General features: G+C 39.0%; 1 protein-coding gene, 1 long non-coding RNA gene and 1 pseudogene across 5 annotated transcripts in view; all 3 read right to left on the reverse strand.

Moving 5' to 3' along the window:
- The window catches only part of CHD1L (chromodomain helicase DNA binding protein 1 like), a 73,600-nt gene extending 60,430 nt beyond the window's left edge, over positions 1-13,170 (reverse strand). For 3 of the 4 annotated variants that reach the window (XR_007126502.1, XR_007126501.1, XM_047724592.1), the window contains exon 1: positions 13,015-13,170. Coding sequence is in view for 2 of the 4 variants with exons in the window: in XM_047724592.1 (XP_047580548.1) it covers positions 13,015-13,147 (133 nt within the window). In the remaining 2 variants the exon portion in view is untranslated. The remainder of the gene's footprint in view (positions 1-13,014) is intronic. The other variant, XM_047724591.1, reaches the window with a different exon arrangement.
- Positions 12,107-12,996, reverse strand: LOC125097123 (uncharacterized). Its single transcript, XR_007126503.1, has 2 exons — positions 12,667-12,996; positions 12,107-12,382 (listed from the first exon to the last, which is right to left on the reverse strand). It is a non-coding gene; the product is annotated as an uncharacterized LOC125097123 (long non-coding RNA).
- A 7,061-nt stretch (positions 13,171-20,231) lies between the features above and the next one.
- Positions 20,232-21,029, reverse strand: LOC125099189 (nascent polypeptide-associated complex subunit alpha-like; annotated as a pseudogene).
- Positions 21,030-26,766: the final 5,737 nt, after the last annotated feature.

The following is a 26,766-nucleotide window of genomic DNA, read 5'->3' on the forward strand; positions in this document are numbered from 1 at the left end:
ATTACAAAGCTGTCATCATCAAGACAGTATGGTACTGGCATAAAAACAGACCATAGATCAATGGAACAGAAGAGAGAACCCAGAAATGGACCCTCAACTGTATGGCCAACTAATCTTCGACAAAACAAGAAAGCATACCCGATGGAATAAAGACAATCTCTTCAACAAATAGTGTTGAGAAAATTGGACAGCCACATGTAGAAGAATGAAACTGGACCATTTTCTTACGCTATATACAAAAATAAATAAAAAATGGACAAAAGACCTAAATGTGAGCTAGGAAACCATCAATATCCTAGAAGAGAACACAGGCAGCAACCTTTTTGACCTCAGGTGAAGCAAATTCTTGCTAGACAGATCTCCAATGGCAAGAGAAACAAAGGCAAAAGTGAAGTATTGGGATTTCACCAAGATAAAAAGCTTTTTGCACTGCCAAGAAAACCATCAACAAAACCAAAAGACAACCGACAAAATGGGAGAAGATACTTGCAAATGTCTCATCAGATTGAGGGGTAGTATCCAAAACCTATGAAGAACTTACCAAACTCAACACCCAAAAAACAAACAAATCAGTCAAAAAATGGCAGAAGACATGAGAAGACACTTCTTCAAAGAAGGTATTGCCAAAAGACCCATGAAAAAATGTTCAATGTCACTCAGCATCAGGGAAATACAAATCAAAAGCACAAGAATCCACTTCACACCAGTCAGAATGGCTAAAATAAACAAGTCAGGAAACAACAAATGTTGATGAGGATACAGAAAAGGGGGAACCCTCTTACACTGCTGGTAGGAATGCAAGCTGGTGCAGCCACTCTGGAAAAGAGTATGGAGCTTCCTCCAAAAGTTAAAACTAGAGCTACCCTACAACCCAGCAACTGCACTACTAGGTATTTACTCCAAAGATGCAAATGTAGTGATCCAAAAGGGTACCTGCACCCCAATGTATATAGCAGCAATGTCCACAATAGTCAAACTATGGAAAGAGCCCAGATGTCCATTGACAGATGAATGGATAAAGAAGATGTGGTATATATATATACATTGGAATACTACTCAGCCATTAAAAAGAATGAAATCTTGCCATTTGTAATGACATGGAAGGAGCTAGAGGGCAATATACTAAGTGAAATAAGTCAACCTGAGAAAAACCATTATTGTATGATTTCACTCATATGTGAAATTTAAAAAAACTAATCAGAACCTAGGGGGAGGGAGGGAAAAATTAAAGACAACACCAGAGAGAAGACAAATCATAAGAGACTCTTAACCACAGGATACAAACTGAGGGTTGCTGGAGGGGGGGGGGGTGCAGTGGGGGGCAATGGGTAACTGGGTGACTGGCATTAAGGAGGGCATGTGATGTAATGAGAGCTCAGTGTTATATAAGACTGAAGAACCACTCAATTCTACCTCTGAAACTAATAATACACTATATGTTAATTAATTGGATTTAAATAAAATTAAAAAAAAAAAAAAAAAAAGAAAGAAAGAAATGGCTGAAAATGCCCATAACCTAGGAAAGGGAAAGAAAAAAAAAAATCATATCCAGGAAGTCCAAAGAGTTCCAAGTAAGATGAATCCAAAGAGACCCACAAGTAAATTATAATATAAATGCCAAAAATTAAAGACAAGGTGAGAGGCAAGATGGCAATAGAGTAGCAGAATGAAATGAAATCAGGTCCCAGGGGTCAGCTAGGTAGTTTTCAAACCATTCCAAACACCTACAAACTCAACAGGAGCTAGAAGAGAAGAGCAGCAATTCTAGGAATAGAAAATTGGCCAGTTTCTGAAGGCTAGGACATGCAGACAAGTGAATCCAAAGTGATGGGAAGATAATCTGTGGGGGGGGGGGGGGGGGGGGGCAGAAGAAAGAAACTAAGGAGTCAATTCCATATACAATTGCACCCAAAACCATAAGATACCTAGGAATAAACCTAACCAAAGGGACAAAGAATCTGTACTCAGAAAACTATAAAGTACTCATAAAAGAAATTGAGGAAGACACAAAGAAATGGAAAAATTTCCATGCTCATGGATTGGAAGAACAAATATTGTGAAAATGTCTATGCTACCTAAAGCAATCTACACATTTAATGCAATCCCTATCAAAATACCATCAATTTTTTTTCAAAGAAATGGAACAAATAATCCTAAAATTTATATGGAACTAGAAAAGACCCCGAATAGCCAGAGCAATGTTGAAAAAGAAAGGCAAAGTTGGTGGCTTCACAATTCCAGACTTCAAGCTCTATTACAAAGTTGTAATTAACAAGATAGTATAGTACTGGCACAAAAACAGACATATAGATCAATGGAACAGAATAGAGAGCCCAGAAATGGACTACTCTATGGTCAACTACCTTCAACAAAGTGGGAAAGAATGCCCAATGGAAAAAAGACAGTCTCTTCAACAAAAGGTGTTGGGAAAATTGGGCAGCCACATGCAGAAGAATGAAACTGGACAAGTTCCTTATACTACACACAAAAATAGACTTAAAATGGATGAAAGACCTCAATGTGAGACAGGAATCCATCAAAATCCTTGAGAAGAACACAGGCAGCAACCTCTTCGACTTCAGCAGCAGCAACTTCTTCCTCAAAACATTGCCAAAGGCAAGGGAAACAAGGGCAAAAACGAACTACTGGGACTTCATCAAGATCAAAAGCTTTTGCACAGCAAGGGAAACAGTCAACAAAACCAAAAGACAACTGACAGAATGGGAGAAGATATTCGCAAATGACAGTACCAGATAAAGGGCTAGTATCCAAAAATCTATAAAGAACTTACCAAACTCAACATCCAAAGAACAAATAATCCAATCAAGCAATAGGCAGAAGACATGAACAGACATTTCTGCAAAGACATCCAGATGGCCAACAGACACAAGAAAAAATGCTCAACATCACTCGGTATCAGGGAAATACAAATCAAAGCCACAATGAGGTACCACCTCGCACCAGTCAAAATGGCTAAAATTAACCAGTCAGGAAACAACAGATGTAGGAGAGGATGTAGAGAAAGGGAAACCCTACTACACTGTTGGTGGGAATGCAAGCTGGTGCAGCCACTCTGGAAAACAGCACAGAGCTACCCCATGACCCAGCAATCACACTACTGGGTATTTGCCCTAAAGATATAAATGTGGAGATCCAAAGGGGCACGTGCACCCAAATGTTTATTCCAGCAATGTCCACGATAGCCAAACTATGAAAAGAACCTAGGTGTCCATCAATAGATGAATGGATAAAGAAGATGTGGTGTTTATATATACAGTGGAATACTATGCAGCCATCAAAAGAAATGAAATCTTGCCATTTGCAACAACGTGGATGGTACTAGGGGGTATTATGTTGGCGAAATAAGTCAATCAGAGAAAGACAATTATCCTATGATCTCCCTGATATGAGGAAATTGAGAGGCAGAGTGGGGGGCCTGGGGGGTAGGGAAGGAAAAAAATGAAAAAATGAAACGATGGGATCGGGAGAGAGATAAACCATAAGAGACTCTCAATCTCACAAAACAAACTGAGGGTTGCTGGGTGGGGAGAGGGGGCATGGAGAAGGTGGCTGGGTTATGGACATTGGCAGGGGTATGTGATATGGTGAGTGCTGTGAAGTTTGTAAGCCTGACAATTCACAGACCTGTACCCCTGGGGCAAATAATACATTATATGTTAATAAAAATCATTAAAAAAAAAAAGTTAAAGACAGACAGAAAATACTAAAGACAATAAGAGAAATACAACCTGATTTATGTATATGGGACCTCCTATAAGACAACTGGCAGGTTTATCAGCAGAAACTTCACAGGCCAGAAAAGTAGCACAATATATTCAAAGTACTGAAAGAAAAAGATTTCCAACCAAGAGTACTCTACCCAGCAATGTTATCATTCAAAACTGAAGAAAATACAGTTTTCCCAATAAGCAAAATCTAAAGGATTTCATCACCTCTAAACCAGCCTTATAAGAAATGTTAAAGGGATCTCTTTGGGATGAAAGAAAGGCATTATTAATAAGAAAACATATAAAAGTATAACTCTTACCGGTAAAGGTAAATATATACTAAATGGCATGGATTAATCACTTATAAAAATAGTATGAAGGTTAAAAGACAAAAGTAGCAAAAATAACCATAACTATAATAATTAAATAAGGTAAACAAAAGATTAAAAGCTGTAAAATGTGATATCAAAAACATAAAATGTGCTGGTGGGGGAAGAGTAAAAATGTAAAGCTTTACAATGAGTTCAAAATTAAGTTATTATCAACTTAAAAGAGCTATAGATATAAATTGTTATATGTAAACCTCATGGTAACCACAAAGCAAAAACCTATAGTTGATACACAAAAGATAGTAAGAAAGGAACACAAGCATACTGCTATAGAAAATCATCAGACCACAAAGGAAGAAAGCAAGAGACAAAGGAACAAAAGAACTGCAAAACCACCAGAAAAGAATTAACAAAATGGCAATAAGCACATACTATAATAATCCCGTGAGATGTTCATGGACTAAATTCTCCAGTCAAAAGACAAAGGGGCTAAGTGGATTAAAAAAAAAAAAAAAAAAAACGGGGTGCCTGGGTGGTTCAGTGGGTTAAAGCCTCTGCCTTCGGCTCAGGTCATGGTTCCAGGGTCCTAGGATCGAGCCCCGCATCAGGCTCTCTGCTCAGCAGGGAGCCTGCTTCCCCCTCTCTCTCTGCCTGCCTCTCTGCCTACTTGTGATCTCTGTCTCTGTCAAATAAATAAATAAAATCTTTAAAAAAAACAAAAAACAAAAAACAAGACCCACCTACAGGCTGCCTACAAGCGACTCACATCAGACATAAGGATATAAAGTAAAAGGATGGAAAAGGATATACCATGCAAATGGAAACCAAAAGAAATTGGGGGTAGCTATACTTGTATCAGACAAAATACTTTGAAACAAAGACTGTAATAGGAGATAAAGAAGCACATTATATAATAAAGGGGTTAAACAAGAAGATATACCATTTGTAAATATTTATGTACCCAAAATAGGAAAACCTAAATATATAAAGCAAATGTTAACAGTCCTAAAAGGAGAATACAATAGTAAGAAGTACAATACTAGTAAGAGACAGAAATAAAATAATAGTAAGAGATTCTAATACCCCAATTTACACTAATGGTTAGATCATCCAGACAAAAAAATCAATAAGAAAACATCAGTCTTAAATGACACATTAGACCAGATGGACTTAACAGATGCATATAGAACATTCCATCCAAAAGCACCAGAAGGCACCAACTTCTCAAGTGCACATGGAACATTCTCCAGGATCAATCATATGTTAGGCCACAAAACAAGCCTTAAATTAAGAGTGAAATCATATCAAGCATCTTTTCTGAGAACTATGGTGTGAAACTAGAAATCAATTACAAAAAGAAAACTGGAAAATTCTCATATATGATTAAGCAACATGCTACCAGGGACGCCTGGGTGGCTCAGTTGGTTGGACGACTGCCTTCGCCTCAGGTCATGATCCTGGAGTCCTGGGATCGAGTCCCGCATTGGGCTCCCGGCTCCGCGGGGAGTCTGCTTCTCTCTCTGACCTTCTCCTCGCTCAAGCTCTCTCTCACTGTCTCTCTCACAAATAAATAAAAAAATAAAATCTTATAAAAAAAAAAAAGCAACATGCTACTGAACAAATAATGAGTCAATGAAAAAATCAAAAGCAAAATTAAAAAACACCTGAGACAAATGAAAATGTAAATACACCTATCAAAACTTACAGGATGTGGCGAAAGCAGTTCTAATAAGGGAAGCTCACAGAGATTTGAACGCTTACCTCAAGTAACAAGAAAAATCTCGCATTAACAATCTAACTTTACACTAAAAGGAACTAGAAAAAGAAGAACAAATAAAGACCATGTTAGTAGATGGAACGAAATAACAAAGATCAGAACAGAAATAAATGAAAAAGAAACTAAGAAGACAATAGAAAAGATCAGTGAAACCAAGAGATGGTTCTTTGAAGAGATAAAAACTGGCAACCCTTTAGCTAGATCCACCAAGAAAAAAAGGGATTCAAATAAACACAATCAGAAATGAAAGAGGAGGGGCACCTGGGTGGCTCAGTTGATTAAGCGTCCAACTCTTGGTTTCAAATCAGGTCATGATCTCAGGGTCATGGGATCAAGCCCCATATCCAACTCCATGCTTGAGATTCTCTCTCTCTCCTTCTGACCCTCCCCTTACTCACTCTTTCTCTCAAATGAATAAAACCTTTAAAAAAAAATGAAAGAGGAAATGTTGTTAACTAACACAACAGAAATACAAATGAGCATAAGAGACAACTATGAACAATTATATACCAATAAACTGAACAACCTAAAATAAATCAATGTATTTTTAGAAACATACAACCCTCCAAGAATGACTCTTGAAGAAACAGAAAATCTGAGCAGACCAATTACTAGTAAAGATATTGAATCAGTAATCAAAAACCTCCCAGGGGCGTCTGGGTGGCTCAGTGGGATGGGCCTCTGCCTTCGGCTCGGGTCATGGTCTCGGGGTCCTGGGATTGAGCCCCACATTGGGCTCTCTGCTCGGTGGGGAGCCTGCTTCCCCCCTCTCTCTCTGCCTGCCTCTCTGCCTACCTGTTATCTGTCAAATAAATAAATAAAATCTTTAAAAAAAAAAAAAAACCTCCCAAAAAACAGAAGTCCAGAACAAGATGACTTCACTGATAAATTCTACTAAACATTCAAAGAAAAATTAATACCAATTCTTTTCAGTCTTCTTTAAAAAGGGGGGGAGGGGTAACACTTCCAAGTTCAATAATACCCTGATACCAAAACCAGACAAAGATACCACAAGAAAATTATAGGTCAATGTCCCTGAAGAACATAGATGCAAAAACCTCCACAAAGTGTTTAAAAACTGAATTCAAGGGGTACCTGGGTGGATCAGTCGTTAAGTGTCTGCCTTCAGCTCAGGTCATGATCCCAAGGTCCTGGGATCAAGCCCTGCATCTGACTCCCTGCTTAGCAGGAAGCCTGCTTCCCCCACTCCCACTCCCCCTGCTTGTGTTCCCTCTCTTGCTGTGTCTCTCTCCATCAAATAAATAAATAAAATCTTTAAAAAAAAAAGAAAACTGAATACAAAAATACATTAAAAGGATCACACACCATGATCAAGTGGGATTTATTCTAGGGATAAAAGGATAAACATTCACAAATCAATCAATTTGATATACCACATTAACAAAATGAAAGATAAAAATCACGTGATTTCATAGATGCCGAAAAAGCATTTAACAAAAATCAACACCCGTTTACAATAAAAATTCTACACAAAGTGGGTATAGAGGGAATGCACCTCAGTATAATAAAGGCCATATAAGACAAGCCCACAGCAAAAATCATATTCAATGGTGAAAAGCTAAAAGCTTTTCCTCTAAGATCAGGAACAAGACAAAGATTCCCATTTTTGTCACTTTTATTCAACATAATATTGGAAGTCCTAACCACAGCAATTAGGAAAGAAAAAAAAGGGCATCCAATTCAGAAAGGAAGGAAGAAATAAAACTGTCACTATTTGCAGAAGATTTATATAAAGAGAGCCCTAAAGATGCCATCTAAAAAAACTATTAGCATAAACTAATTCAGTAAAGTTGCAGGATATAAAATCAATACACAGAAGTCTGTTGCAATTCTATACACGTAAGCTATTAGAGATATTAAGAAAACAATCCCATTCTATCCTCTCCAAACCCTGTACTTCTCAGATTTTTAATGGCAGCCTCATCACGTAGCCACCATCAATCATTAACTTCATTTTCAGCCCTCTTCCCATCTCCATGGAACGGAGAATGGAGCTGAAAATTCTAAGCTTCTAATTATGGCTTGTCCTTTCTTGTGATCAGCCCCCACCCAAGAGCCATCTAGGAACATACCCAGCATCACCTCATTAGAACAAAAGATACTACTGCCACCCTGGAAATTACAAGGGTTTCAGAAACCCTATTCTGGGAACCAGGGGGCAGAGCCAATATGTATTTTCCTTATCTCACAAGACCATTAGTCCAACTGTCAGCTCCAGGACCGTCCCACCTCAGCTACAATCCACGCCAGTAAAATGGATGTTCAGTATCTACTTAACCTCCCTGAAGTTAGGACTAGTCTCCAAGAGAAATGCAGAAAACCCAAGTCCCTCCCAGACTGTGGCTTCTTCCACATTTCCCCCCTTTCAAATCTCCCACACCCATCATGTACAACAGAACTAGAAGGGAGTCTGGGAAATGCAGTCTTTTGCTTTATAGCCTCAAGGATATGATAAGGCAGGCTTGGGGGTTTGGGAAGAAAGAAATGTGGGTGCCCATCAGCTACACCCATCACAGAGTTGTTTGAATTCCCTTGCCCACGTCTCAGGAGGGTGAGGGGTACAGGAATACCTCATTTTATTGTGCTTCACTTTATTGCCCTTCACAGATGCTAACACAGCGTCTAACAACACGTTTTTGTTTTTGTTTTGTTCTGTTTTTGCAAATTAAAGGTCTGTGAGGACCCTGAGTTAAATGAGTCTATAAGCGCCATTTTTCCAACAGCATTTGCTCACTTTAAAGTGTCTCTGTCAGGAATTTGAGAGGCAGGGTGGGGATAGTGGGGGTAGGGAGGGAAAAAATGAAACCAGATGGGACGGGGATGGAGAGAAATCATAAGAGACTATTAATCTCACGAAACAAACTGAGGGCTGCTGGAGTGGAAGGGGGTGGAAGGGATAGAATGGCTGGGTAATGGACACTGGGGAGGGTATGTGCTATGGTGAGTGCTGTGAATTGTGAATGACTGATGATTCACAGACCTGTACCCCTGAAGCAAATAATACATTATATGTTAATTTTTTTTAAAAAGTGTCTCTGTCACATTTTGGTAATTCTCACAATATTTCAAACTTTCTCATTACTGCTGTATTGGTTATGGTGATCTGTGATCAGTGATTACAATTAACTGAAAGCTCAGATGATAGGTTAGCATTTTTCAGCAATTTTTTTTTAAATTTTATTTATTTATTTGAGAGGCAGAGTGTGAGAGTGGAGAGCTCAGAGGAAGAGCAGACTCCCTGCCAAGCAGGGAGCCCGATGTGGAACTCAATCCTGGGACTCCAGGATCATGACCTGAGCCGAAGGCAGTTAGTTGCTTAACCAACTGAGCCACCCAGGCACCCCTCAGCAAATATTTTTTAATTAAGGTATATACACTGGGTTTTTGGTTTGGTTTTTGTTTTTTTTGGTTTTTTTTGACATGATGCTATTGCATGCTTAGTAGACTACAGTATAGTATAAACATATATACAACATTTATATGCACTGGAAAACAAAAAATTCACTTGACTACCTTTATTGCAATATTCACTTTATTGCAGTGCTCTTTAATCAAACGAGCCTGCAGTATCTCTGAGGTATGCCTGTCCTGGAAAAGCAGGCAAAAACAGCACGAGTAATAGGTCTGCATGTTACAAAAACAAAGTGATCTTGACATACCTTTATGATCCAATATACTTTGAGTTTCTGAAGTTCACTGGAATGTATGGAATACATCTGCGACACTATTCAGGAGAGGAAAATCAACTAAAAGGTTTTTGCGTTGTTTTTTTTTTTCTTTAAGATTTTATTTATTTATTTGACAGAGAGAAAAAAAGAGAGTGAGCACAAGCAGGGAGAGCAGCAAGCAGAGGGAGAGGGAGAAGCAGGCTCTGTGATACGCAGGGAGCCCCACACAGGACTCAATCCCAGGACCCCAGGATCATGACCTGAGCCAAATGCAGTCACTTAACCAACTGAGTCACCCAGGTGCTCCCAACTAAAAGTTTTTTAATCACTGGGAAGAATACCGCAGAACAAAATACTTGTTTCATTGATTTTCAGAAAGTGGCTAATTCATTACATATTTGAGAGAAAAAAAAAAAAAGTCAAGTTCCTTCCTAATAAATTTCTGGGGAAATAAAAATTTAAATATAAAGAGATCACAACTATACTAAAAAAAAAATATTAAGCCAACCACAATAAATTCGGAGTAGTAAAACCCCACCTAAGCAAACACACTAAAGGCAAAAATCATTTAGAAAAATGCTGAAGATGTGACTACAAAGAATTCTTAAACATCACCACTGAGGGGCGCCTGGGTGGCTCAGTTGGTTAAGCAACTGCCTTCGGCTCAGGTCATGATCCTGGAGTCCTGGGATCGAGTCCCACATCGGACTCCCTGCTCGGCAGGGAGTCTGCTTCTCCCGCTGATCTCTCTCTCCTCTCATGCTCTCTCTCTCTCTCTCTCTCAAATAAATAAATAAAATCATTTAAAAAAAAAAACATCACCACTGAAATACACACAACACACACACACACACTCTCACACGACAGGGAGTCTGCTTCTCCCGCTGATCTCTCTCTCCTCTCATGCTCTCTCTCTCTCTCTCTCTCAAATAAATAAATAAAATCATTTAAAAAAAAAAAATCACCACTGAAATACACACAACACACACACACACACTCTCACACACCTCATCAAAATCAAAACACAAACTAGAAAACATATTCCCGATATCTGTGGCAAATATTTAGTATCAATGCAAGAAAAAACAAAGCAAAAGACAGTTAAAAAATGGGCAAAGAGCATAAATACACAAGGAACAAGAAGAAAAACCAATATCCAAGTGTTCATCAATACTAGGAAACAAATATTAAATAACAAAAGAATTTTTATCCTTTTTATTTATTTTTTAAATTAACATAAAATGTATTATGTGTTTCAGGGGTACAGGTCTGTGCTTCATCCGTTTTACACAATTCATAGTGCTCATCATAACTACTCAAATCAGAATACCAGCGTTGGTGACAATGTGGAAAAAATCAGCAAAAATTTCACATACTTTTTGGCATAGAAATGCGGCCTTGGAAGAATTGAAAATTTATGGATATAATAAATATTTGGTTACAAGGACATTTATTCGTATTATTATAACCACAAAAAAAGTAAGAACCCAAATACCCACATATTTGGCTGGTTAAACTATGGCACATCCATTCATTGAAAGATCTGTACCCACTAAATATGATATTTTAGAATAAATTACTAAAAAGACTAAATGATGATAGAAGACAAAACTGTTTCCAAAAAGTATGCATATGAAACCCCATTTTTGCTCCTCTCCCTCCCTCCACACCCCATCTCGGAGAAGTAAAAAAAGAAATTATACGGACACACAGATCAAGGATGGTATGATAAATAAGAACATATAAACAGTAAGACGAATATGGCAATTAAATTTTTTCTTTATGCAAAGAATATTACTCTAAATGTTTTACAGAGAACATGTACTACTTCTGTAATAAGGAAAAAATCAGTAAGGATTTTTAACCAACTCTCAAAAAATCATTTTACAAAATATAAATTCTAGTAAATAGAAATGGGAATTTCAAGCTCTAACAGCCAATGGTTATTCTTCTGCGTATACCTGTTTTCTATTTTTTTCTTTCCTTCCACTACAATTTATTGTTCCCATCACTAAGTTTCCACATTGTCTACTTCCTTCTTCATTAACTAATTCCCCCAAGCAAAGGTGCAGCCTCTTCTCTCTTCTCATTTTTACTAAAATAACACACATCCAGATGATAGTTCTCTAGATCTATTTATTATCGGTAGTCTGTATCAATGAGCACACTCATCTAGCCTTCTCCCACAAATATTCTCAAAGCATCACACCTAAAAACACATTTAAAGAATAAGGCATACAAAAATATGTTACGATACCCACACAAACACCAGTCCATAAACTTCTATTTAGGCTGGATACACACTCCTTACAGACACACACACACACACTCATTCACATAGCCTCAGGGACACAGCAAAGTCGTCTTTCTCATTCGTGTCTGTATCCTAACCATTCACCTTCATTCCTCTTCTAAGCTGGATACAGAAATGCATCTTTTGTTTCATTCTGAGAATCAACAAAATCTCACTTCCTTGGCATTTAGTATGTAACAACAGTTCATTAAGTATTAGTTTATACTTCTGGAAGCACTGACAGTCCCCACCATAGGAACTCTGGTAGGGCAGGGCCTGATTTTGTTTTGCGCATCTCTGTACCTAACAACTGAAAGTATGTGGCTCTCGGTAGCACTTAATAAGTAATGAATTAAAGTCTACACCACTGATTATTATTGACCCAAGTTTCTATCATACAGTTATTATTTTATAATTCAAAAAACAGGACTGGAGAGGATAGCTGGTGAGTCAAGCGTAGCCAGGCGAGGAAATAAGAAAAGAGGGCCTGAGTTTTTCCATCCACAGGACAAGGTGTCACCCTCGCTGTCTGTAAAGCTTCGAGCTTCAGAGATTCTAGGAAAGGACTGTAAATACACGTATGTGCCTAAAGACTAATAAACTTTGCTTAGCGGCGTATTTTAAAACAGAGCATTGTGGGAGAATTAACCAATGGGAAATTATCAAAGAACTGCACGTGCACGGTAAATGAGGAAGACAGATGAAGCAAGCAGAAGAGTTCTGAGAGTTTTACAGGAGCAACTCATGAAATCCCCGGGCTCAGGCCTCCAAACCGACCGAAGAGAAACTTTAAACCTACATTCTTGAGGCGCCAGGACCTCCTCTGTGTCTTCAAAAAGAAAGGTCTTACCTCCGGGACAGGGGTCTCACGGAGTCCCTCCGCCCTGAGGCCAGTGTGGCAGGCTGCAGACGGGTGTAGCTTCCCCGCCCGGAATCTCGTTCATTCCACCCCCGCCAACCCCGCGCCGCGCCGGCGGGGGCTATGGCCGCCTGGCCCCACACCCGGGTCCTCTGTGCCCTTCCCCACCGCAGGGGCGGGAAGGAAAAGCCCTGGAGCCCGCTGGTAAAAACAACAACCCACAGGACGCGCCAGCCGCGGCGCCGAAGGCCCGTTCCTAGCGCGGGGTCCTCTGGCCCGCCAGAAGCGAGTCCCAACAAGTGCAAAGACCCCGGAAGAAGTACGGCCGGGGCCACTGACCTGTCAAGCCCCATTGCCTTAGGTCCTGCTCCTGCACTAGTACCCGCGCCGCCTCGCCTCGGCTCCGGGTCTTCAGAGCACGTAGGAAGCCGAACATGTGGCTCCCACACGTCGCGGCGCCCGAGCTCTCCATGCACCCAGAGAGGCTCCGCCCCGCGGCGCCCGCGCGCTTCCCTCCCGACGCACCCCGGCAGGACCCAGCGCGCAGCCGCCGCCAGATGACGCGTCCTGCGCCGACGTCTGGGCGCTAGCGACCTGCGATTTAGCTTGCAGGATCTCATTTTCCGTTCTTTCCGATTGTGCTCAGCCGGCTCTCGGCTTGTGGGCTCGTCGGGAGGTCGGACTATGCTTACCATTCATTTATTAGCAACACTGACTATGCGCCAGGGGCATACATACTCTGCGGGGCTCTGAGGTTATAGAATTCAGTAAGACGTGGTTGGTCCCTGTCCTCCAGCGATTCACAGCAAGAATGTAAAAGCCTGGTGTGCTCGGTTCCTTTTGCACCAGTGATACATTGGGCCCTAAAATCCTCTTACTTAGTCCCTGTTGCCCGTAGACCAAAGTCAGGAACTTCTGAATGATAGGAAATTAAAATCATGAAAATTGTCATTACCAAAAGGAATTTCTCAAGTGAATTATGGGGAACAAATTGAAGCAAAGTGTTAGATAGGGGTCAATGACAACATCAGCTTTGAGTGGATTTATGACGTAGTAATTTATAATTAGTAGTGTGTCACTGATATAAATTATAATAACCAAATAACTGCAGTTATTTAATAACTGCAATAACTGCAGTTAATGATCCAGTGAGAGGTGCTGTCCTGAGTGTTTTACAAGTTTTTTTTTTATCGTTTAACCCTCACAGTAACCTTATAAATAGATACTAGGATTGTCCCCACGTTAGATGAGGAAAGCTATAAGAGGAACCGTATTATTCTCTAGGTAATGTCATCAGAATACTAGTCCCATTTGGGTAAACCTTGGCACTTCTATCTTCAGTAAACTCAGATTAAAGTTGCATGCCACCCCCCACCCCAGTCCATCTACCCTTAAAATAAAAAAAGAAATTAGTTCTGAGCTACAAAAGAGATTTCTTTGGGTTGATTTATTCATAAAAACCCAAAGCACTGTTTTGAGCACCTCCCATATGTCAGGCACTCTTGGCACTGGAGACAGCGGCCACTAGTCTCATTTGCAAAAACATTTAAGTAAAACACACTTATATTTTATATTTTAAATTAAGTGTTATTAAGAGTTATATTTTAATTAAGTATATAATTAAGTCTAAATTAAGAGTTATATTTTAAATTAAGTGTATATTTAAAAGGAGGAGACAGGCAATAAGCAAATAAAAATCAGGTAGTTATAAATGTTAAGGTGAAAGAGAAACAGTCACATAATGGGGCTATACTGATTCCTTACCTGATGTTTTGTCAACACCATAAATGGGATTTGTATCCTTTCCTGGCTTCTCTGGAGGGCTTCTTGGGGTTGCTCATGAGTGATTTTTGCATCCTGATCTCTGGGTTTGGTGAATTTTTTCCTCTCCTCTGGGTTCTGTAGGTAGGCTTATCCGCTAAAGCAGCAAGATCAATCACCTGCCACTCAAACAAAAGAGACTTGATTATTTTTAACTTAAGGTACATTTGTTTTAGCATAATACCAGTGATAGAGTCCTAGCTTTAAGCTAAATTTCTCTTGGTAGATTGAGTCTGACATCGAAAAAACAGCTAGGAAAGATAGCTGACAAACTCCCAAGTCAGCTGCTGGTGACATAACACATATAAAAGGTGACATATAAAATTTTACTCCAGATGGTATATGAAAGGAGTCTATGGAAGGGGATAGAGTGGAAGTAGGGTGACCAGTTAGACCACTGCAGGAGTCTGGGCAAGAAATAATAGTTGGGCCAGCATGGCGGCAGTGGAGTGGTAAGTAGTGGTCAGATACTAGATATATTGAAAAGGTAGAGTCTATAAGGTACATGGATTGAACATCTGAGAAAAGTCCAGGAATAAAGGATGATTTCAGGGATGTGACCTGAGCAAATGTTAGTTTCCCCTTTTGGAGAGGTTAATGGAGTTTCCACTTTTGGAGGGGGTAAAACTGAGAATGAGGAGGTCTGAGGAACATCAAGAATTTTCATTTTTAATGTCAACTATATTTCAACTTATGAAAGGAATTCATGGAGCACCTGCGTGGCTCAGTCAGTTAAGCACCTGACTTCAGCTCAAGTCTTGATCTCAGGGTCCCGGGATTGAGCCCCGAGTTGGGCTCCCCACTCCCAAGGAAGTCTGCTTGTCCCTCTGCTCGTCTCCCTCCATGCTCATACTGCCCCACCCTATCACTCAAATAAATAAAATCTTTTTAAAAAATAAAAAAGGAATTCATTTTTGAACACAGTAACATGAAACTCTTCTTAGATATCCAAGCAGAGATTTTGAATAATCAGGTTGATTAGCCTGGAGCTCACAGGAGAATTGGAACTGAATATATTAATGTGGAAGTTATCCACATTAATTTTCAGATGGACCTTAAGCCTTGTTACTAGATAGGATCTCCTGGGGGATGACTGGAATTATAAAAGCGACTTAGCCTTAGACAATTAACATTTAGAAGCTGAGAAGAGGAGGAGGAACCAGCAAAAGAGCCTAAGTACAGTAGCCTGTGATACAGTAGAAGTAAGAGCAGAGCATGGTGTCCCTGAAGCCAAATGAAGAGGAAATTCAAGAAGAGAGTTTGCATTTGTCTGTGTCAAATGTAACTGATAGGTGGAATAAAATAGAATAGAGAAAGAAACGTTGGATTGGGCAATATGGTAGTCATTGATGATCTTGCCAAGAATTATTTCTATATATTGTGGTGTCAAAAGCCTGATTGAAGTGGTTTTAGAAACAGAAGCAGAAGAAAAGAAAGTGGAAAGTTTTGCTAGAGGGAACAAAAATGGGAGCGGTAACTAAAGGGGGATATGAGGTTAAGGGAAGTCTTGTTTTATTTTCAGATGGGTGACATTAGAGAATGTTGACTACTGATGGGAATGGTCCAGTAGAGAGAAAAACTGATCCTGCACGAGTGGTGTCCTTGAATGAGAGGATGGACTGACTTAAGAGCACAGAGAGTCCATGCCCTGGAACATGCAGAGGCATAGTACACAGGCAGATTTAGTAGTGAGAGTATGTGGAAGATCTCTTGATTGTTTCTGTTGCTTAAGGGAAGTAAGAAGCAAGGTCATCAGATGAGCTTGAGGAAGGGGAAGGGGATTTTGGAAGTTTTAGGAGGGAAATGTGGGAAATAGTTGTCTGGGGTGTTGGGATAGTGAATTGACTAGAGAAATATGGTAGCATGCCAAGCAGCAGCAGCAAGGTTTATGGTCATGAGAGCAGCCAGTGTGGTGTGTATTGAGTCTAGGTAGGGAATAGTTAGAGAACTGGAGTTTACCAGGGTTGGACTTTTGCCAGATGAGAGCAACAGAGAATGATACACTGGCCATATCCCCAGTGTCCAGAACAGGGATAAACAAGGTAGAAAAAGTCTCCTTATTCATGAAGCTTAGATTCTAGTGATGGAGAAAGACAAAATGGTGGGGAGGATACAAATAAGTTAGGTAGTATTGGTGGTAACAAGATAGTAAAACAGGGTAATGAGATTAAGAATAGGGCTGGGAAGCAACTCTGAATATGGTGGATTGAAGAACATTTCATCAAGAAGAAGGTCTGAATGATGAGAAGCCAGCTGTGTGAAGTCAAGAAGAAGATTGCTCAAGACAGACTGTAAGGGCCTATTTAGCCAGAGTGATTCCATCTTGGATTAAACAGTCATTTTGTTGTTTATGCAGTAAAACTTAAACTGTCCCTGCCCCCCTTCCCCCAGGGGACTTACTAAAAACAAGTCCCGGAAATCAGTCCCAGGTAACAAAGCCCAAATACAAGGGTGCATCAGGCCAGGTGGAGACATCCAATCAGTGGGGGGTTGTATACTGTCTCCCTAGTTACCAAGAAGTATGGGCCCTGCCCTTCGGGTGCCTTTTAGGTGCCAATTCTGACCAAGGTGATAGGCTAGTTCAAATATCTACTAAGGTAAATTGTAATTCAATTGGTCACTTATGTGTGACCTAGCATGACTGTGCAGCTTTCTCTGTGTGTTACAATTTCATTGGCCACCTGTGCATGGCCAGGCCCAACCACATGTCCTTTGCCCTAAAAAGCTAGTCTGCAAAGCAGAGAGGGGTTGCCCTCTCTGTAAGAGGTGCGGCCCTGGCCGGTGGGTTTGATTCTTGATGCTTGGCGCGAAATAAAGCTTTGCTTGATCTTTGCTTTGTATCAGTCTCGCTCCTTTTATCACGGACCCATTATTGGGGGACATTTCACAGACCACAGGGCAAAGACACCGAGGCAAGGTTAGCAAAGGAATAATAGAGTCTTTAGATTGGTGAGGGGACACTGGAGGGGACTTGGTCACTGATTGGATAGAGAGCTGAGGAAGAAAAAAATGTTGATATGGACTCCAGGGCGTTCTGCCTTGGATAACTAGATGGATGTTGATGCCAGCACTGAGATAGATAATATAGGAGACAACTGTCAGTTTGAGGAAGGGAAGATAAGGATTTCACTTTAAGGATTGTTGCATCCGTACCTAGAACAGTGCCTGGCACACATATTCACTCAATAAATAGTACTGCTGCATGTTTGAATGAAGTGCCCATAGAACGATTCTAAAGTCCAGGAGCCATGATTGTTATAAACCTGAAGCACAGAGAAGACATTTCCTAGATGGGAAAACTTAGGCTACAATGTTTTCTAGGAAGTCACTGCTAACTGCCAGAATAAAATCTAACCCCAACTCCTTTATAATTCATTGCTCAGGTTATGACCAATGGTTTCATATTAATTATTTGTTTTATTCCTCTACAGAGAGGGTAAATCCTCTGGCAATAACAACTAGTAAGATTAATGGTAACCAGATCACGCTAGCAATGGGTCTTACTATCTGCCCATCCTACGAAAACAAGCATGATCATGCCTGGGTTAGCAAACAAGTTGTTTGTTGGCCATTACGTCCCTGTTGGGTAACAGCAGGATACCAGCTGGCAGTGTCGGGTAACTCAGTTACGGAGCCTGAATAAGAGCTGTGACCATGGATGAAAATTTGTACAAACCTCTTCTTAGGTACATGGACTTAGACCTTTGGGCTCAGGTTAGGCTGAGGTCAGGGCCCTCAAATGGAAAGATCATTCTAGAGATGAAAGAAGAGTTTTCTTTCCTTCAGGAAAGGAGAAAATTTCATTTTGACTTTTGATATTATTATACATCTTTTACATCAAATAACACATGATAAATCTAAAACCTAGAAATTCAGGGGAAATGTGCTATAGAGAGTGAACTTTGAAGTATATCAACAAGTCAGTCTGGTTTACAGGACTCTTGCCAAGTCAGTTTAGAAAGTTGCCACTACTCTTTAATACTAAGGGCAGAAAACTGGAAAATTTCAAATAAATCTCTGAGGACAAAATACAAAGATTGTAAACTGACCACAAGTCAAAATTGGCCCACAGGTCCTTTGGATTATAGGGCTGTGTTCTCTCCTTTTTGTTTGGATATATTTTGACTGTCATGCCTTGCCATTAAATTAACAATATGCAGTTTCACACTCTTTTCTTTCATCTAAAAGTATATTGTTGTGGAATCCACACAGCTAATCACAGAAGGCTTTTGCCAGTTCTGGAATTTAAGTTGTGTGACATATTTCCACAGAAGGAAAAGGACATCTCCATAACAACCACGAAGCAAATGTTTCTCATGACTCAGGGTACAATAAAATATCTTTTTTTTTTTTTTTAAGATTTTTTATTTATTTATTTGTCAGAGAGAGAACGAGCACAGGCAGACAGAATGGCAGGCAGAGGCAGAGGGAGAAGCAGGCTCCCTGGCGAGCAAGGAGCCCGATGCGGGACTCGATCCCAGGATGCTGGGATCATGACCCGAGCCGAAGGCAGCTGCTCAACCAGGCGTCCCAATAAAATATCTTTTGACAAGGGTGAATGAGTGGCTGTTAGTTAAGCAGCTGACTCTTCATTTTGGCTCAGGTCATGATCTCAGGGTTGTGCAATGGAGCTCTGCATCAGGCTCCATTGTGCTTAGTCAGAGTTGTCTTGAAATTCTCTCCTCTCCCTCTGTCCTAGCCCCTGCTTGCGCATGTTCTCTCTCTCTAAAATAAATAAATAAAATCTTTTTGAAAAATATCTTTTGACAATGTGATCTTGCTACTAGAGGCTATAATCCTGAGAATTCTCTCTTGCTCATGGCCCAAAGCCATGTTGTACCCTAACCCCATAAAGCCTGGGTCTTAGGTTTAAAAAATGAGCACAAGTGTTGCACTCATATCTGTGTTCCTGAGGCATTGTAACTTTGATGCAAGGGAGTTCTCCCACTTCCATCCCCCCAAACTGCTCAAAATTGGCAAATAAAATTAATCTTCATAAACAGGGCTTTAACAATCAGAGAGTGCTCCTGGAAGGCCTAGGATACATAATAATTTATAATGAATGTAATAACAGCTACTCTATAATGATGTTGTGAAAATTAAATGAAATCATTTTTTATAAGGAACTAAACACAAATTTTAATGTCCAGGGCACTGTGAAGGACCAGAAAACTTAAGTTGGGAATGAACTTGGTGATCACCCAAGTTTTCTACATCTCACTGATGGAGACTCAAGAAATTAGGAATTGTCCCTCATTGTTGAGGTTCCACCATAACCTCATTTGCTTGGGGAATCCACCAAAAAATGTTCCAGAGTGTTTTCCTCATAAGCGTGGCCCACAGATTCGGGTTCTAAAAGTAAACAGACCCACGCATACATATACATATATACAATGTGGGCTATCCACCCAGTGGTGGGGTTATGAATAGACAGCTTTGATAGACTGTATTACTGTTCTCAACTGTTCACTTTCTCCCCATAAGTGACTATTCATATCCTATAAAATGATTATACATCTATGTTTCTACCCATGTGACTTCAGTGCCTTCCAACAGGCTAACTCTGTATTAACTTGCTTTGGCCACTGGAATGCAAGTGGTTGTGAGGTGATCTAGTGCATGAACTGAAGATTTAAATGTGCTTGCTGAGATTGTTCTAATATATAAATATATAATATTTAATATATAATAAGTTATTTCAATCCGTGAAAAGGCTTCTTTGCCATCTGTACATCTTTTTTTTTTTCATCCAACAAGAAGCCATAACTTTATTAATGATAGAAACAGTACAAATTTCAAACCAAGCTGCAGTTATTCTTTTGAAACACCAAAAAAAAGTCCTCGTTTTCAGATGGTTACATTGTTAATTCCATAATAGCATTTACAATGTCATTACTGTTGTTCTTCAGGGCTCGGACTGCCTTTGCTCTTGACACATTTGCTTGTGACATGACCAATTCTATGTCCTTAACCTCTACACCGGTTTCATCAACCTCTTCCTCTTCACTCTCCTCTTGTACAGTTGGAGTCTGTGTGTTTTCTTGAATGTTTGAGACAGCTTCACCTTGAACTTTGAATTTCTCAGCAGCTGCCAGTTGTGCTTGCTGAGATAAATCCTCGATCTTGGCTTCCCCCAAAACTATGTAGGTATCTGAAGCTGGGCTCTTGTAGACATCTGGTTTTGTGATGACAAAGAGGATATTCTTAGATTTCCGGATAGTGACTCTTGTAACCCCTGTAACCTGTCGAAGACCCAGTTTGGACATAGCCTTCCGTGCCTTCTTTTCACTCCGGCTCTGTTTTGCTTTTCTGTTTTGGTTCTTCGTCAATTTCAGCGGCTGCTGCCAGCTGGGCTTGCTGTGTGGTTGCCTGTGTGGAATCCTGTTCCTCAAGCTCTGGTACTGATTCATCACTGTCAGATTCTGTTCCAGACCCTGTCTCAGCCTGGGGCTGTGGCAACTCCTGCTCTGTAGCAGGGACGGTTTCTGTGGCTTCACCAGGCATTTTGTGCGGGGGACGCGGAACCAAGATGGCGGCAGTGTACATCTTTTTTGGTAAGCCTTGTTCTTTTTTGGATGTCACAGCTAAGATTTTAAAATTAGCCTCACACACATGTGCACACACACACATACACTCTCCTACATGTTGAGATATTGATTGGCATTGCATGGAATTTGAAGACCAAATTGCAGTATACGGACATTTTACAATATTTACTCTCATGACTCATATACATGGTATCTCACTCCATTAATTTAGGGTTCCTGCATTTTTTCCAGTATCTTTCCCCTCTTTATGCCTAGAGATCCTGTACATCTTTTGTTCAGGTTACTGCCAGTAATTTGATATTTTAACATGATATAAATGGTATTTTTTAAATTTTCATTTCAAACTCTTTTTAAAAGACTATCTCCCATGTAAAACAACAATACTGTCAATGTATTGTCAATTATGGGATTCATAAGATTTGAAGTAATGGGTGCCTGGGTGGCTCAGTGGGTTAAAGCCTCTGCCTTTGGCTCAGGTCATGATCCCAGAGTCCTGGGATTGAGCCCCACCTCGGGCTCTCTGTTCAGCAGGGAGCCTGCTTCCCTTCCTCTCTCTCTGCCTGCCTCCCTGTCTACTTGTGATCTCTGTCTGTCAAAAAATTAATAAATAAATAAAAATAAAATCTTAAAAAAATGTTGAAGTAAAACATATAACAATAATACAAAATTCAGGGGAGGTAAAATTACGTATACTGTTGTAAGACTTACATTGTGGAGGGTTAAATAATAATTCAAGATAGTAATAAAGTAAGGATGCATATTATAATCATTAGAATAAGCATTAAAAATATAAGAAAAGGATCTAAAGGGGCACCTGGGTGGCTCAGTGGGTTAAAGCCTCTGCCTTCGGCTCAGGACATGATCCCGGGGTCCTGGGATCGAGACCCGCATCAGGCTCTCTGCTCAGCAGGGAGCCTGCTTCCACCTCTCTCTCTGCCTGCCTCTTTGCCTACTTGTGATCTCTGTCTGTCAAATAAATAAATAAAATCTTAAAAAAAAAAGAAATGGATCTAAAAAGATAATAAAAGGAAAAATGAAGAATTAAAACATAACTTGATTAAACTGAAGGAAAGCAGGAAAGGAGGAACAAACAAAGAAGAGGTATAAAATTTAAAAATAAATAAATTTTCAGTAACCATATCAGTAATCACAATAAATTTAAAAGGACTAATTAATCTTTAAAAGAAAAAGATTGTTGGGGAACCTGACTTGCTTAGTTGGTAGAGCATGCAGCTCTTGATCTTGGGGTCATGGGTTTAAGCCCCACATTGGGTGGAGAGCTTACTTAAAATAAAATAAATAAATCTTAAAAAAAAAAAAAGAAAAAGATCATCAGACTATTAAAAAAAAAAAAGACCCAACAGCATCCTGCCTATAAAAAACACACTTTATTTATTTACTTATTTATTTTAAGATTTTACTTATTTATTTGACAGACAGAGATCACAAGTAGGCAGAGAGGCAGGCAGAGAAAGAGGAGGAAGCAGGGAAGCAGGCTCCCCGCTGAGCAGAGAATCCGATGTGGGGCTCCATCCCAGGACCCTGGGATCATGACCTGAGCGGAAGGCAGAGAGGCTTTAACCCACTGAGCCACCCAGGCACCTCAAAAAACACACTTTAAATAGAAGTCTTTGATTTAAATATAAGTAATTAGAAATAAAATAATGAGAAAATATATTCCTTGCAAACAGGAACCATGTGAAAATTGATGTGGTTATATTAATAACTGTCAAAGTAAATTTTAAGGAAGAAGTGAAAGAAATAAGAAGGAAATTTATAATAATTAGAAGATCAATTCCAGCAGCCAGCAGAAAGGATGAATACCCAACTTTTGTATCAACATGGACAGGACTGGAGGAGATTATGCTGAGCAAAATAAGTCAAGCAGAGAGAGTCAATTATCATATGGTTTCACTTATTTGTGGAGCATAAGGAATAGCATGGAGGATATTGGGAGAAGGAAAAGAAAACTGAATTGGGGGAAATCGGAGGGGGAGATGAATCATGAGAGACTGTGGACTCTGAGAAACAAACTGAGGGTTTAGAGGGGAAGGGGATGGCGGGGCGGGGTTGGAGGAAGATGGGTGAGCCTAGAGGTGGGTATGAAGGAGGGCACGTATTGCATGGAGCACTGGGAGTGGTGCATAAACAATGACTCTTGGAACACTGAAAAAATTAAATTAAATTTTAAAAAAAGATAAATTCCATTGGAAGAAGACATAATCCTAAATGTGTATGCACCTAATAATATAACTTTAAAATTTATGAAGCAAAAATTGACAGAACTGTATGGGAAAGACAAATTTAGAATTATATGTGGAGATTTTAACATACCTCCTCAATAATTAACAGAACAAACAGACAAAACATTGGTAATGATATAGAACACTTGAGCAACAATATTAAGCAACATAATCTAATGGACACTTGTAGGACACTATATACTTAACTACAGGATACACAGTCTTTTCAAATGTATATGAAACATTGAACACAATATCCCATATGCTAAGCAATAAAACTAGTAATCAGTTTCTAAGGGTTAAAATTATACAAATTATATTCTCTGACAACAAAATTAAACTAGAAATCAATAACAAAACATTTAGAAAATCCCAAATTATTTGAAAATTAAGTAACTTCTAAATAATCCATTCATCAAAAGTGAAATTACAATAGAAGTTTGAAAATATTTTGAAAGGAACACTAATGAAAATACCACATTTGAAAATTTCTGTGATGCAGCTATAGTAGTTCTCAATGGAGATTTGAGGGATTAAGTAAATATTTCTACAAGCTAAAAAAAGAGCAAATGTAGAAAGAAGGAATAATAAACACAAAATCAGAAATTAATGAAATAGAAAAGAGATATAAAACAGGGGATGTCAATGGAGCCAAAAGACAGTTTTTTTAAAAAGATTAATAAAATCGGCATAATTGATCAAGGAAAAAGAAGAATGAGAAAAACAAATAACTAATATTAGGAATGACAGAGGCAACATCAATCTAGATGCTACATACTTTAAAAGAAGAATGGAGGGGGGCGCCTGCGTGGCTCAGTTGGTTAAGGGTCCAACTCTTGATTTGGCTCAGGTCTTGATCTCAGGGTCATGAGATCAAGCCCTGTGTAAGCTGTGTGTGCCTCCCCCCCCCCCCCCCCCCGTGCTGGGCATGGATTCTACTTAAGATTCTCCCTCCCTTTCCCTCCCATGCACACAATCAGTCCTTCTCTCTCTTTAAAAAAAAAAAAAAAGAGGATGTCGTGAATAACTTTATGCCAATACATCTGACAATCTAGATGAAATGGGCAACTTTTTAGAAAAGCACAACTTACAGAAAAGGGCACAAGAAGAGAAAAAATTTGAATAATCCTCTATCTTTTAATGCAATTAAGCCCATAATTTAAAAACATTCCAATAATCAAAACACCCAATCCAGATGGTTACACTGGTAAATGCTGCCAAACTTTTAAGGAAAAAGATCAACAATTCTAAACAAAATCTTTCAGACAGACAGCATAACCTTGACACCAAAACCTATCAAAGACATTACAAGAAAAAAAATTAGAGTGCTATCCCTTGAAAATATAGATGAAAAAAATTCCAAGTGAAATTTTAACAAATCAAATACAATCTCATATAAAAACTATACAGGGACACCTACCTGGATGGCCCAGTTGGTTAAGCATCTGCCTTCAGCTTAGGTCATGATCTCAGGGTCCTGGGATTGAGCCCTGCATCAGGCTTCAAAAATATTAAAAAAAAAAAAAAAAAAGAACTATCCACATCGTGATTATGTGAGTTTATTCTAGAAACAGATAGTTTGCTTAACAAATGATTTAAAAAAATCATTCGAGGGGCACCTGGGTGGCTCAGCTGGTTAAGTGTCTGCCTTTGGATAGGGTCATGATCCCAGGATCCTGGGATCAAGTCCCACATTGGGTTCCCTGCTCGGCAGGGAGTCTGCTTCTCCTTCTCCCTCTGCCCCTTCCCCCCGCTCATTCTCTCTCTCAAATAAAGTCTTTTAAAAAAATAAAATTAAAATTAAAAAATCAATCAATATAATTTTAACAATAGGATCATCTTAATAGACACAGAAAAAGTATTTTATAAAATTCAACCCCATTCATAATAAAAATTCTTAGCTAACTAAGAATAGAGGGAAGCTTCCCCAATTTGGTAAGATTATTTACCTAAAACATACAAATCACATCACACTTAATGATAAAATAGTGAATATTCCTCCATAACAAGACAAGGATGTCTATTATCACCACTTCTATTCAACACTATATTAGAGGCCCTACCCGGAGCAATGAAGAGAGAAAAAAAATAAAAAATAAAAAATTGGAAAGAAAACAGTAACATGTTATTCATAAATGGACATGATTGTATGCATAGACTATCCAAGGAATCTACAAACTACTGGAATTATTAAGTGAATTTAGCAAAGCCATGTGATACAAAGTCAATACACAAATATTAACTGTATTTCTTCAGACTTGCAAAAAACAAATGAAAAATGAAAATGTAAAAAACAACGCCATTTACAGTAGGACTTTAAAAATAAAATACACAGGACTAAATAAAATGTGCAAGATTCCACACTGAAATTATGAAACAACACAGAGAGAAATCAAAAAAGACCTATGAAAAGGAAAAATAGTCTATTTTACATATTAGAAGATTCAATTGTTAGGATGTCTGTTCTCCCCAAGTTGGTCTATACCTTCAATGTAATCCTAATCAAAGCCCCAGGAGGCTCTTTTGATAGAAAGTTAATTTTAAAATGTAATGGAATTGAAAAAAACCAGAATAGTCAAAATCATCTTTAAAATAAGCACAAAGATGGAAGGTTTATATATATATATGTACATATATGTGTGTGTGTGTGTGTGTGTGTGTGTGTGTGTGTATACATATATATAACCAGTTTTCAAATTTCAAGTTAAAGTAATTAATACAATATGGTATAGGTGTAAGGATAAACAAATAGATCAGTTAAACAAAAGAGAGTCCAGATATAGGTTCACCCATATATGATCAATGACAAAGACACCAACGAAATTCAAGGGGAAAGAAAGGTCTTAGAATAAATGCTGCTGGAAGAACATAATATCCAGATAGGAAAAAAAAAAATTCACCTAGACCCTTACATTTATACCATTCGTATTAATTTAAAACGGATAATAGATCTAAATCTAAAATCTAAAATTGTAAATCTTCTAGCTGGAAACACAGGAGACTGTATGAGCTTGGGATGTGCAAAGATTTCTTAAACAGGAGCAAAAAGTACTAATCAGAAAAGAAAAACTGTTAAATTGATTTCATCAAAATTTAAAACTTCTCATGAAAAGACACAATTAAGAAAGTGAAAATTTATGTCCCAGTCCTGTGCTTATTGGGCAGCTTTCCTTGGCAGTTCTTCAAATAAGATCTAAGCTAAGCTCGTTCTATCTTTCAGAGCTGCCATCTGAAAAGAAGTGGCCTCCAAAGGGCAATATTTATTGAATGAATATAAAATGTAAAATGCAGACTTCACAGAAAGGAATAGGACATGGGATAAGATCCGAGTAGAGGTGAGGCTATACTGTTCAAAAGCTCCTCCTGGGTTAGACCTTTGCAGAAATTCCTCTGTACTATTACATATGTATGCACATGCACACACAAACACACACACACACTCCTTCCAAAAGCCGGTGGAATTACTCACTGTTATCTAC

The sequence above is a fragment of the Lutra lutra genome, chromosome 4, assembly GCF_902655055.1.
Source record: "Lutra lutra chromosome 4, mLutLut1.2, whole genome shotgun sequence".
In the NCBI taxonomy this organism is placed as follows: Eukaryota; Metazoa; Chordata; class Mammalia; order Carnivora; family Mustelidae; genus Lutra; species Lutra lutra.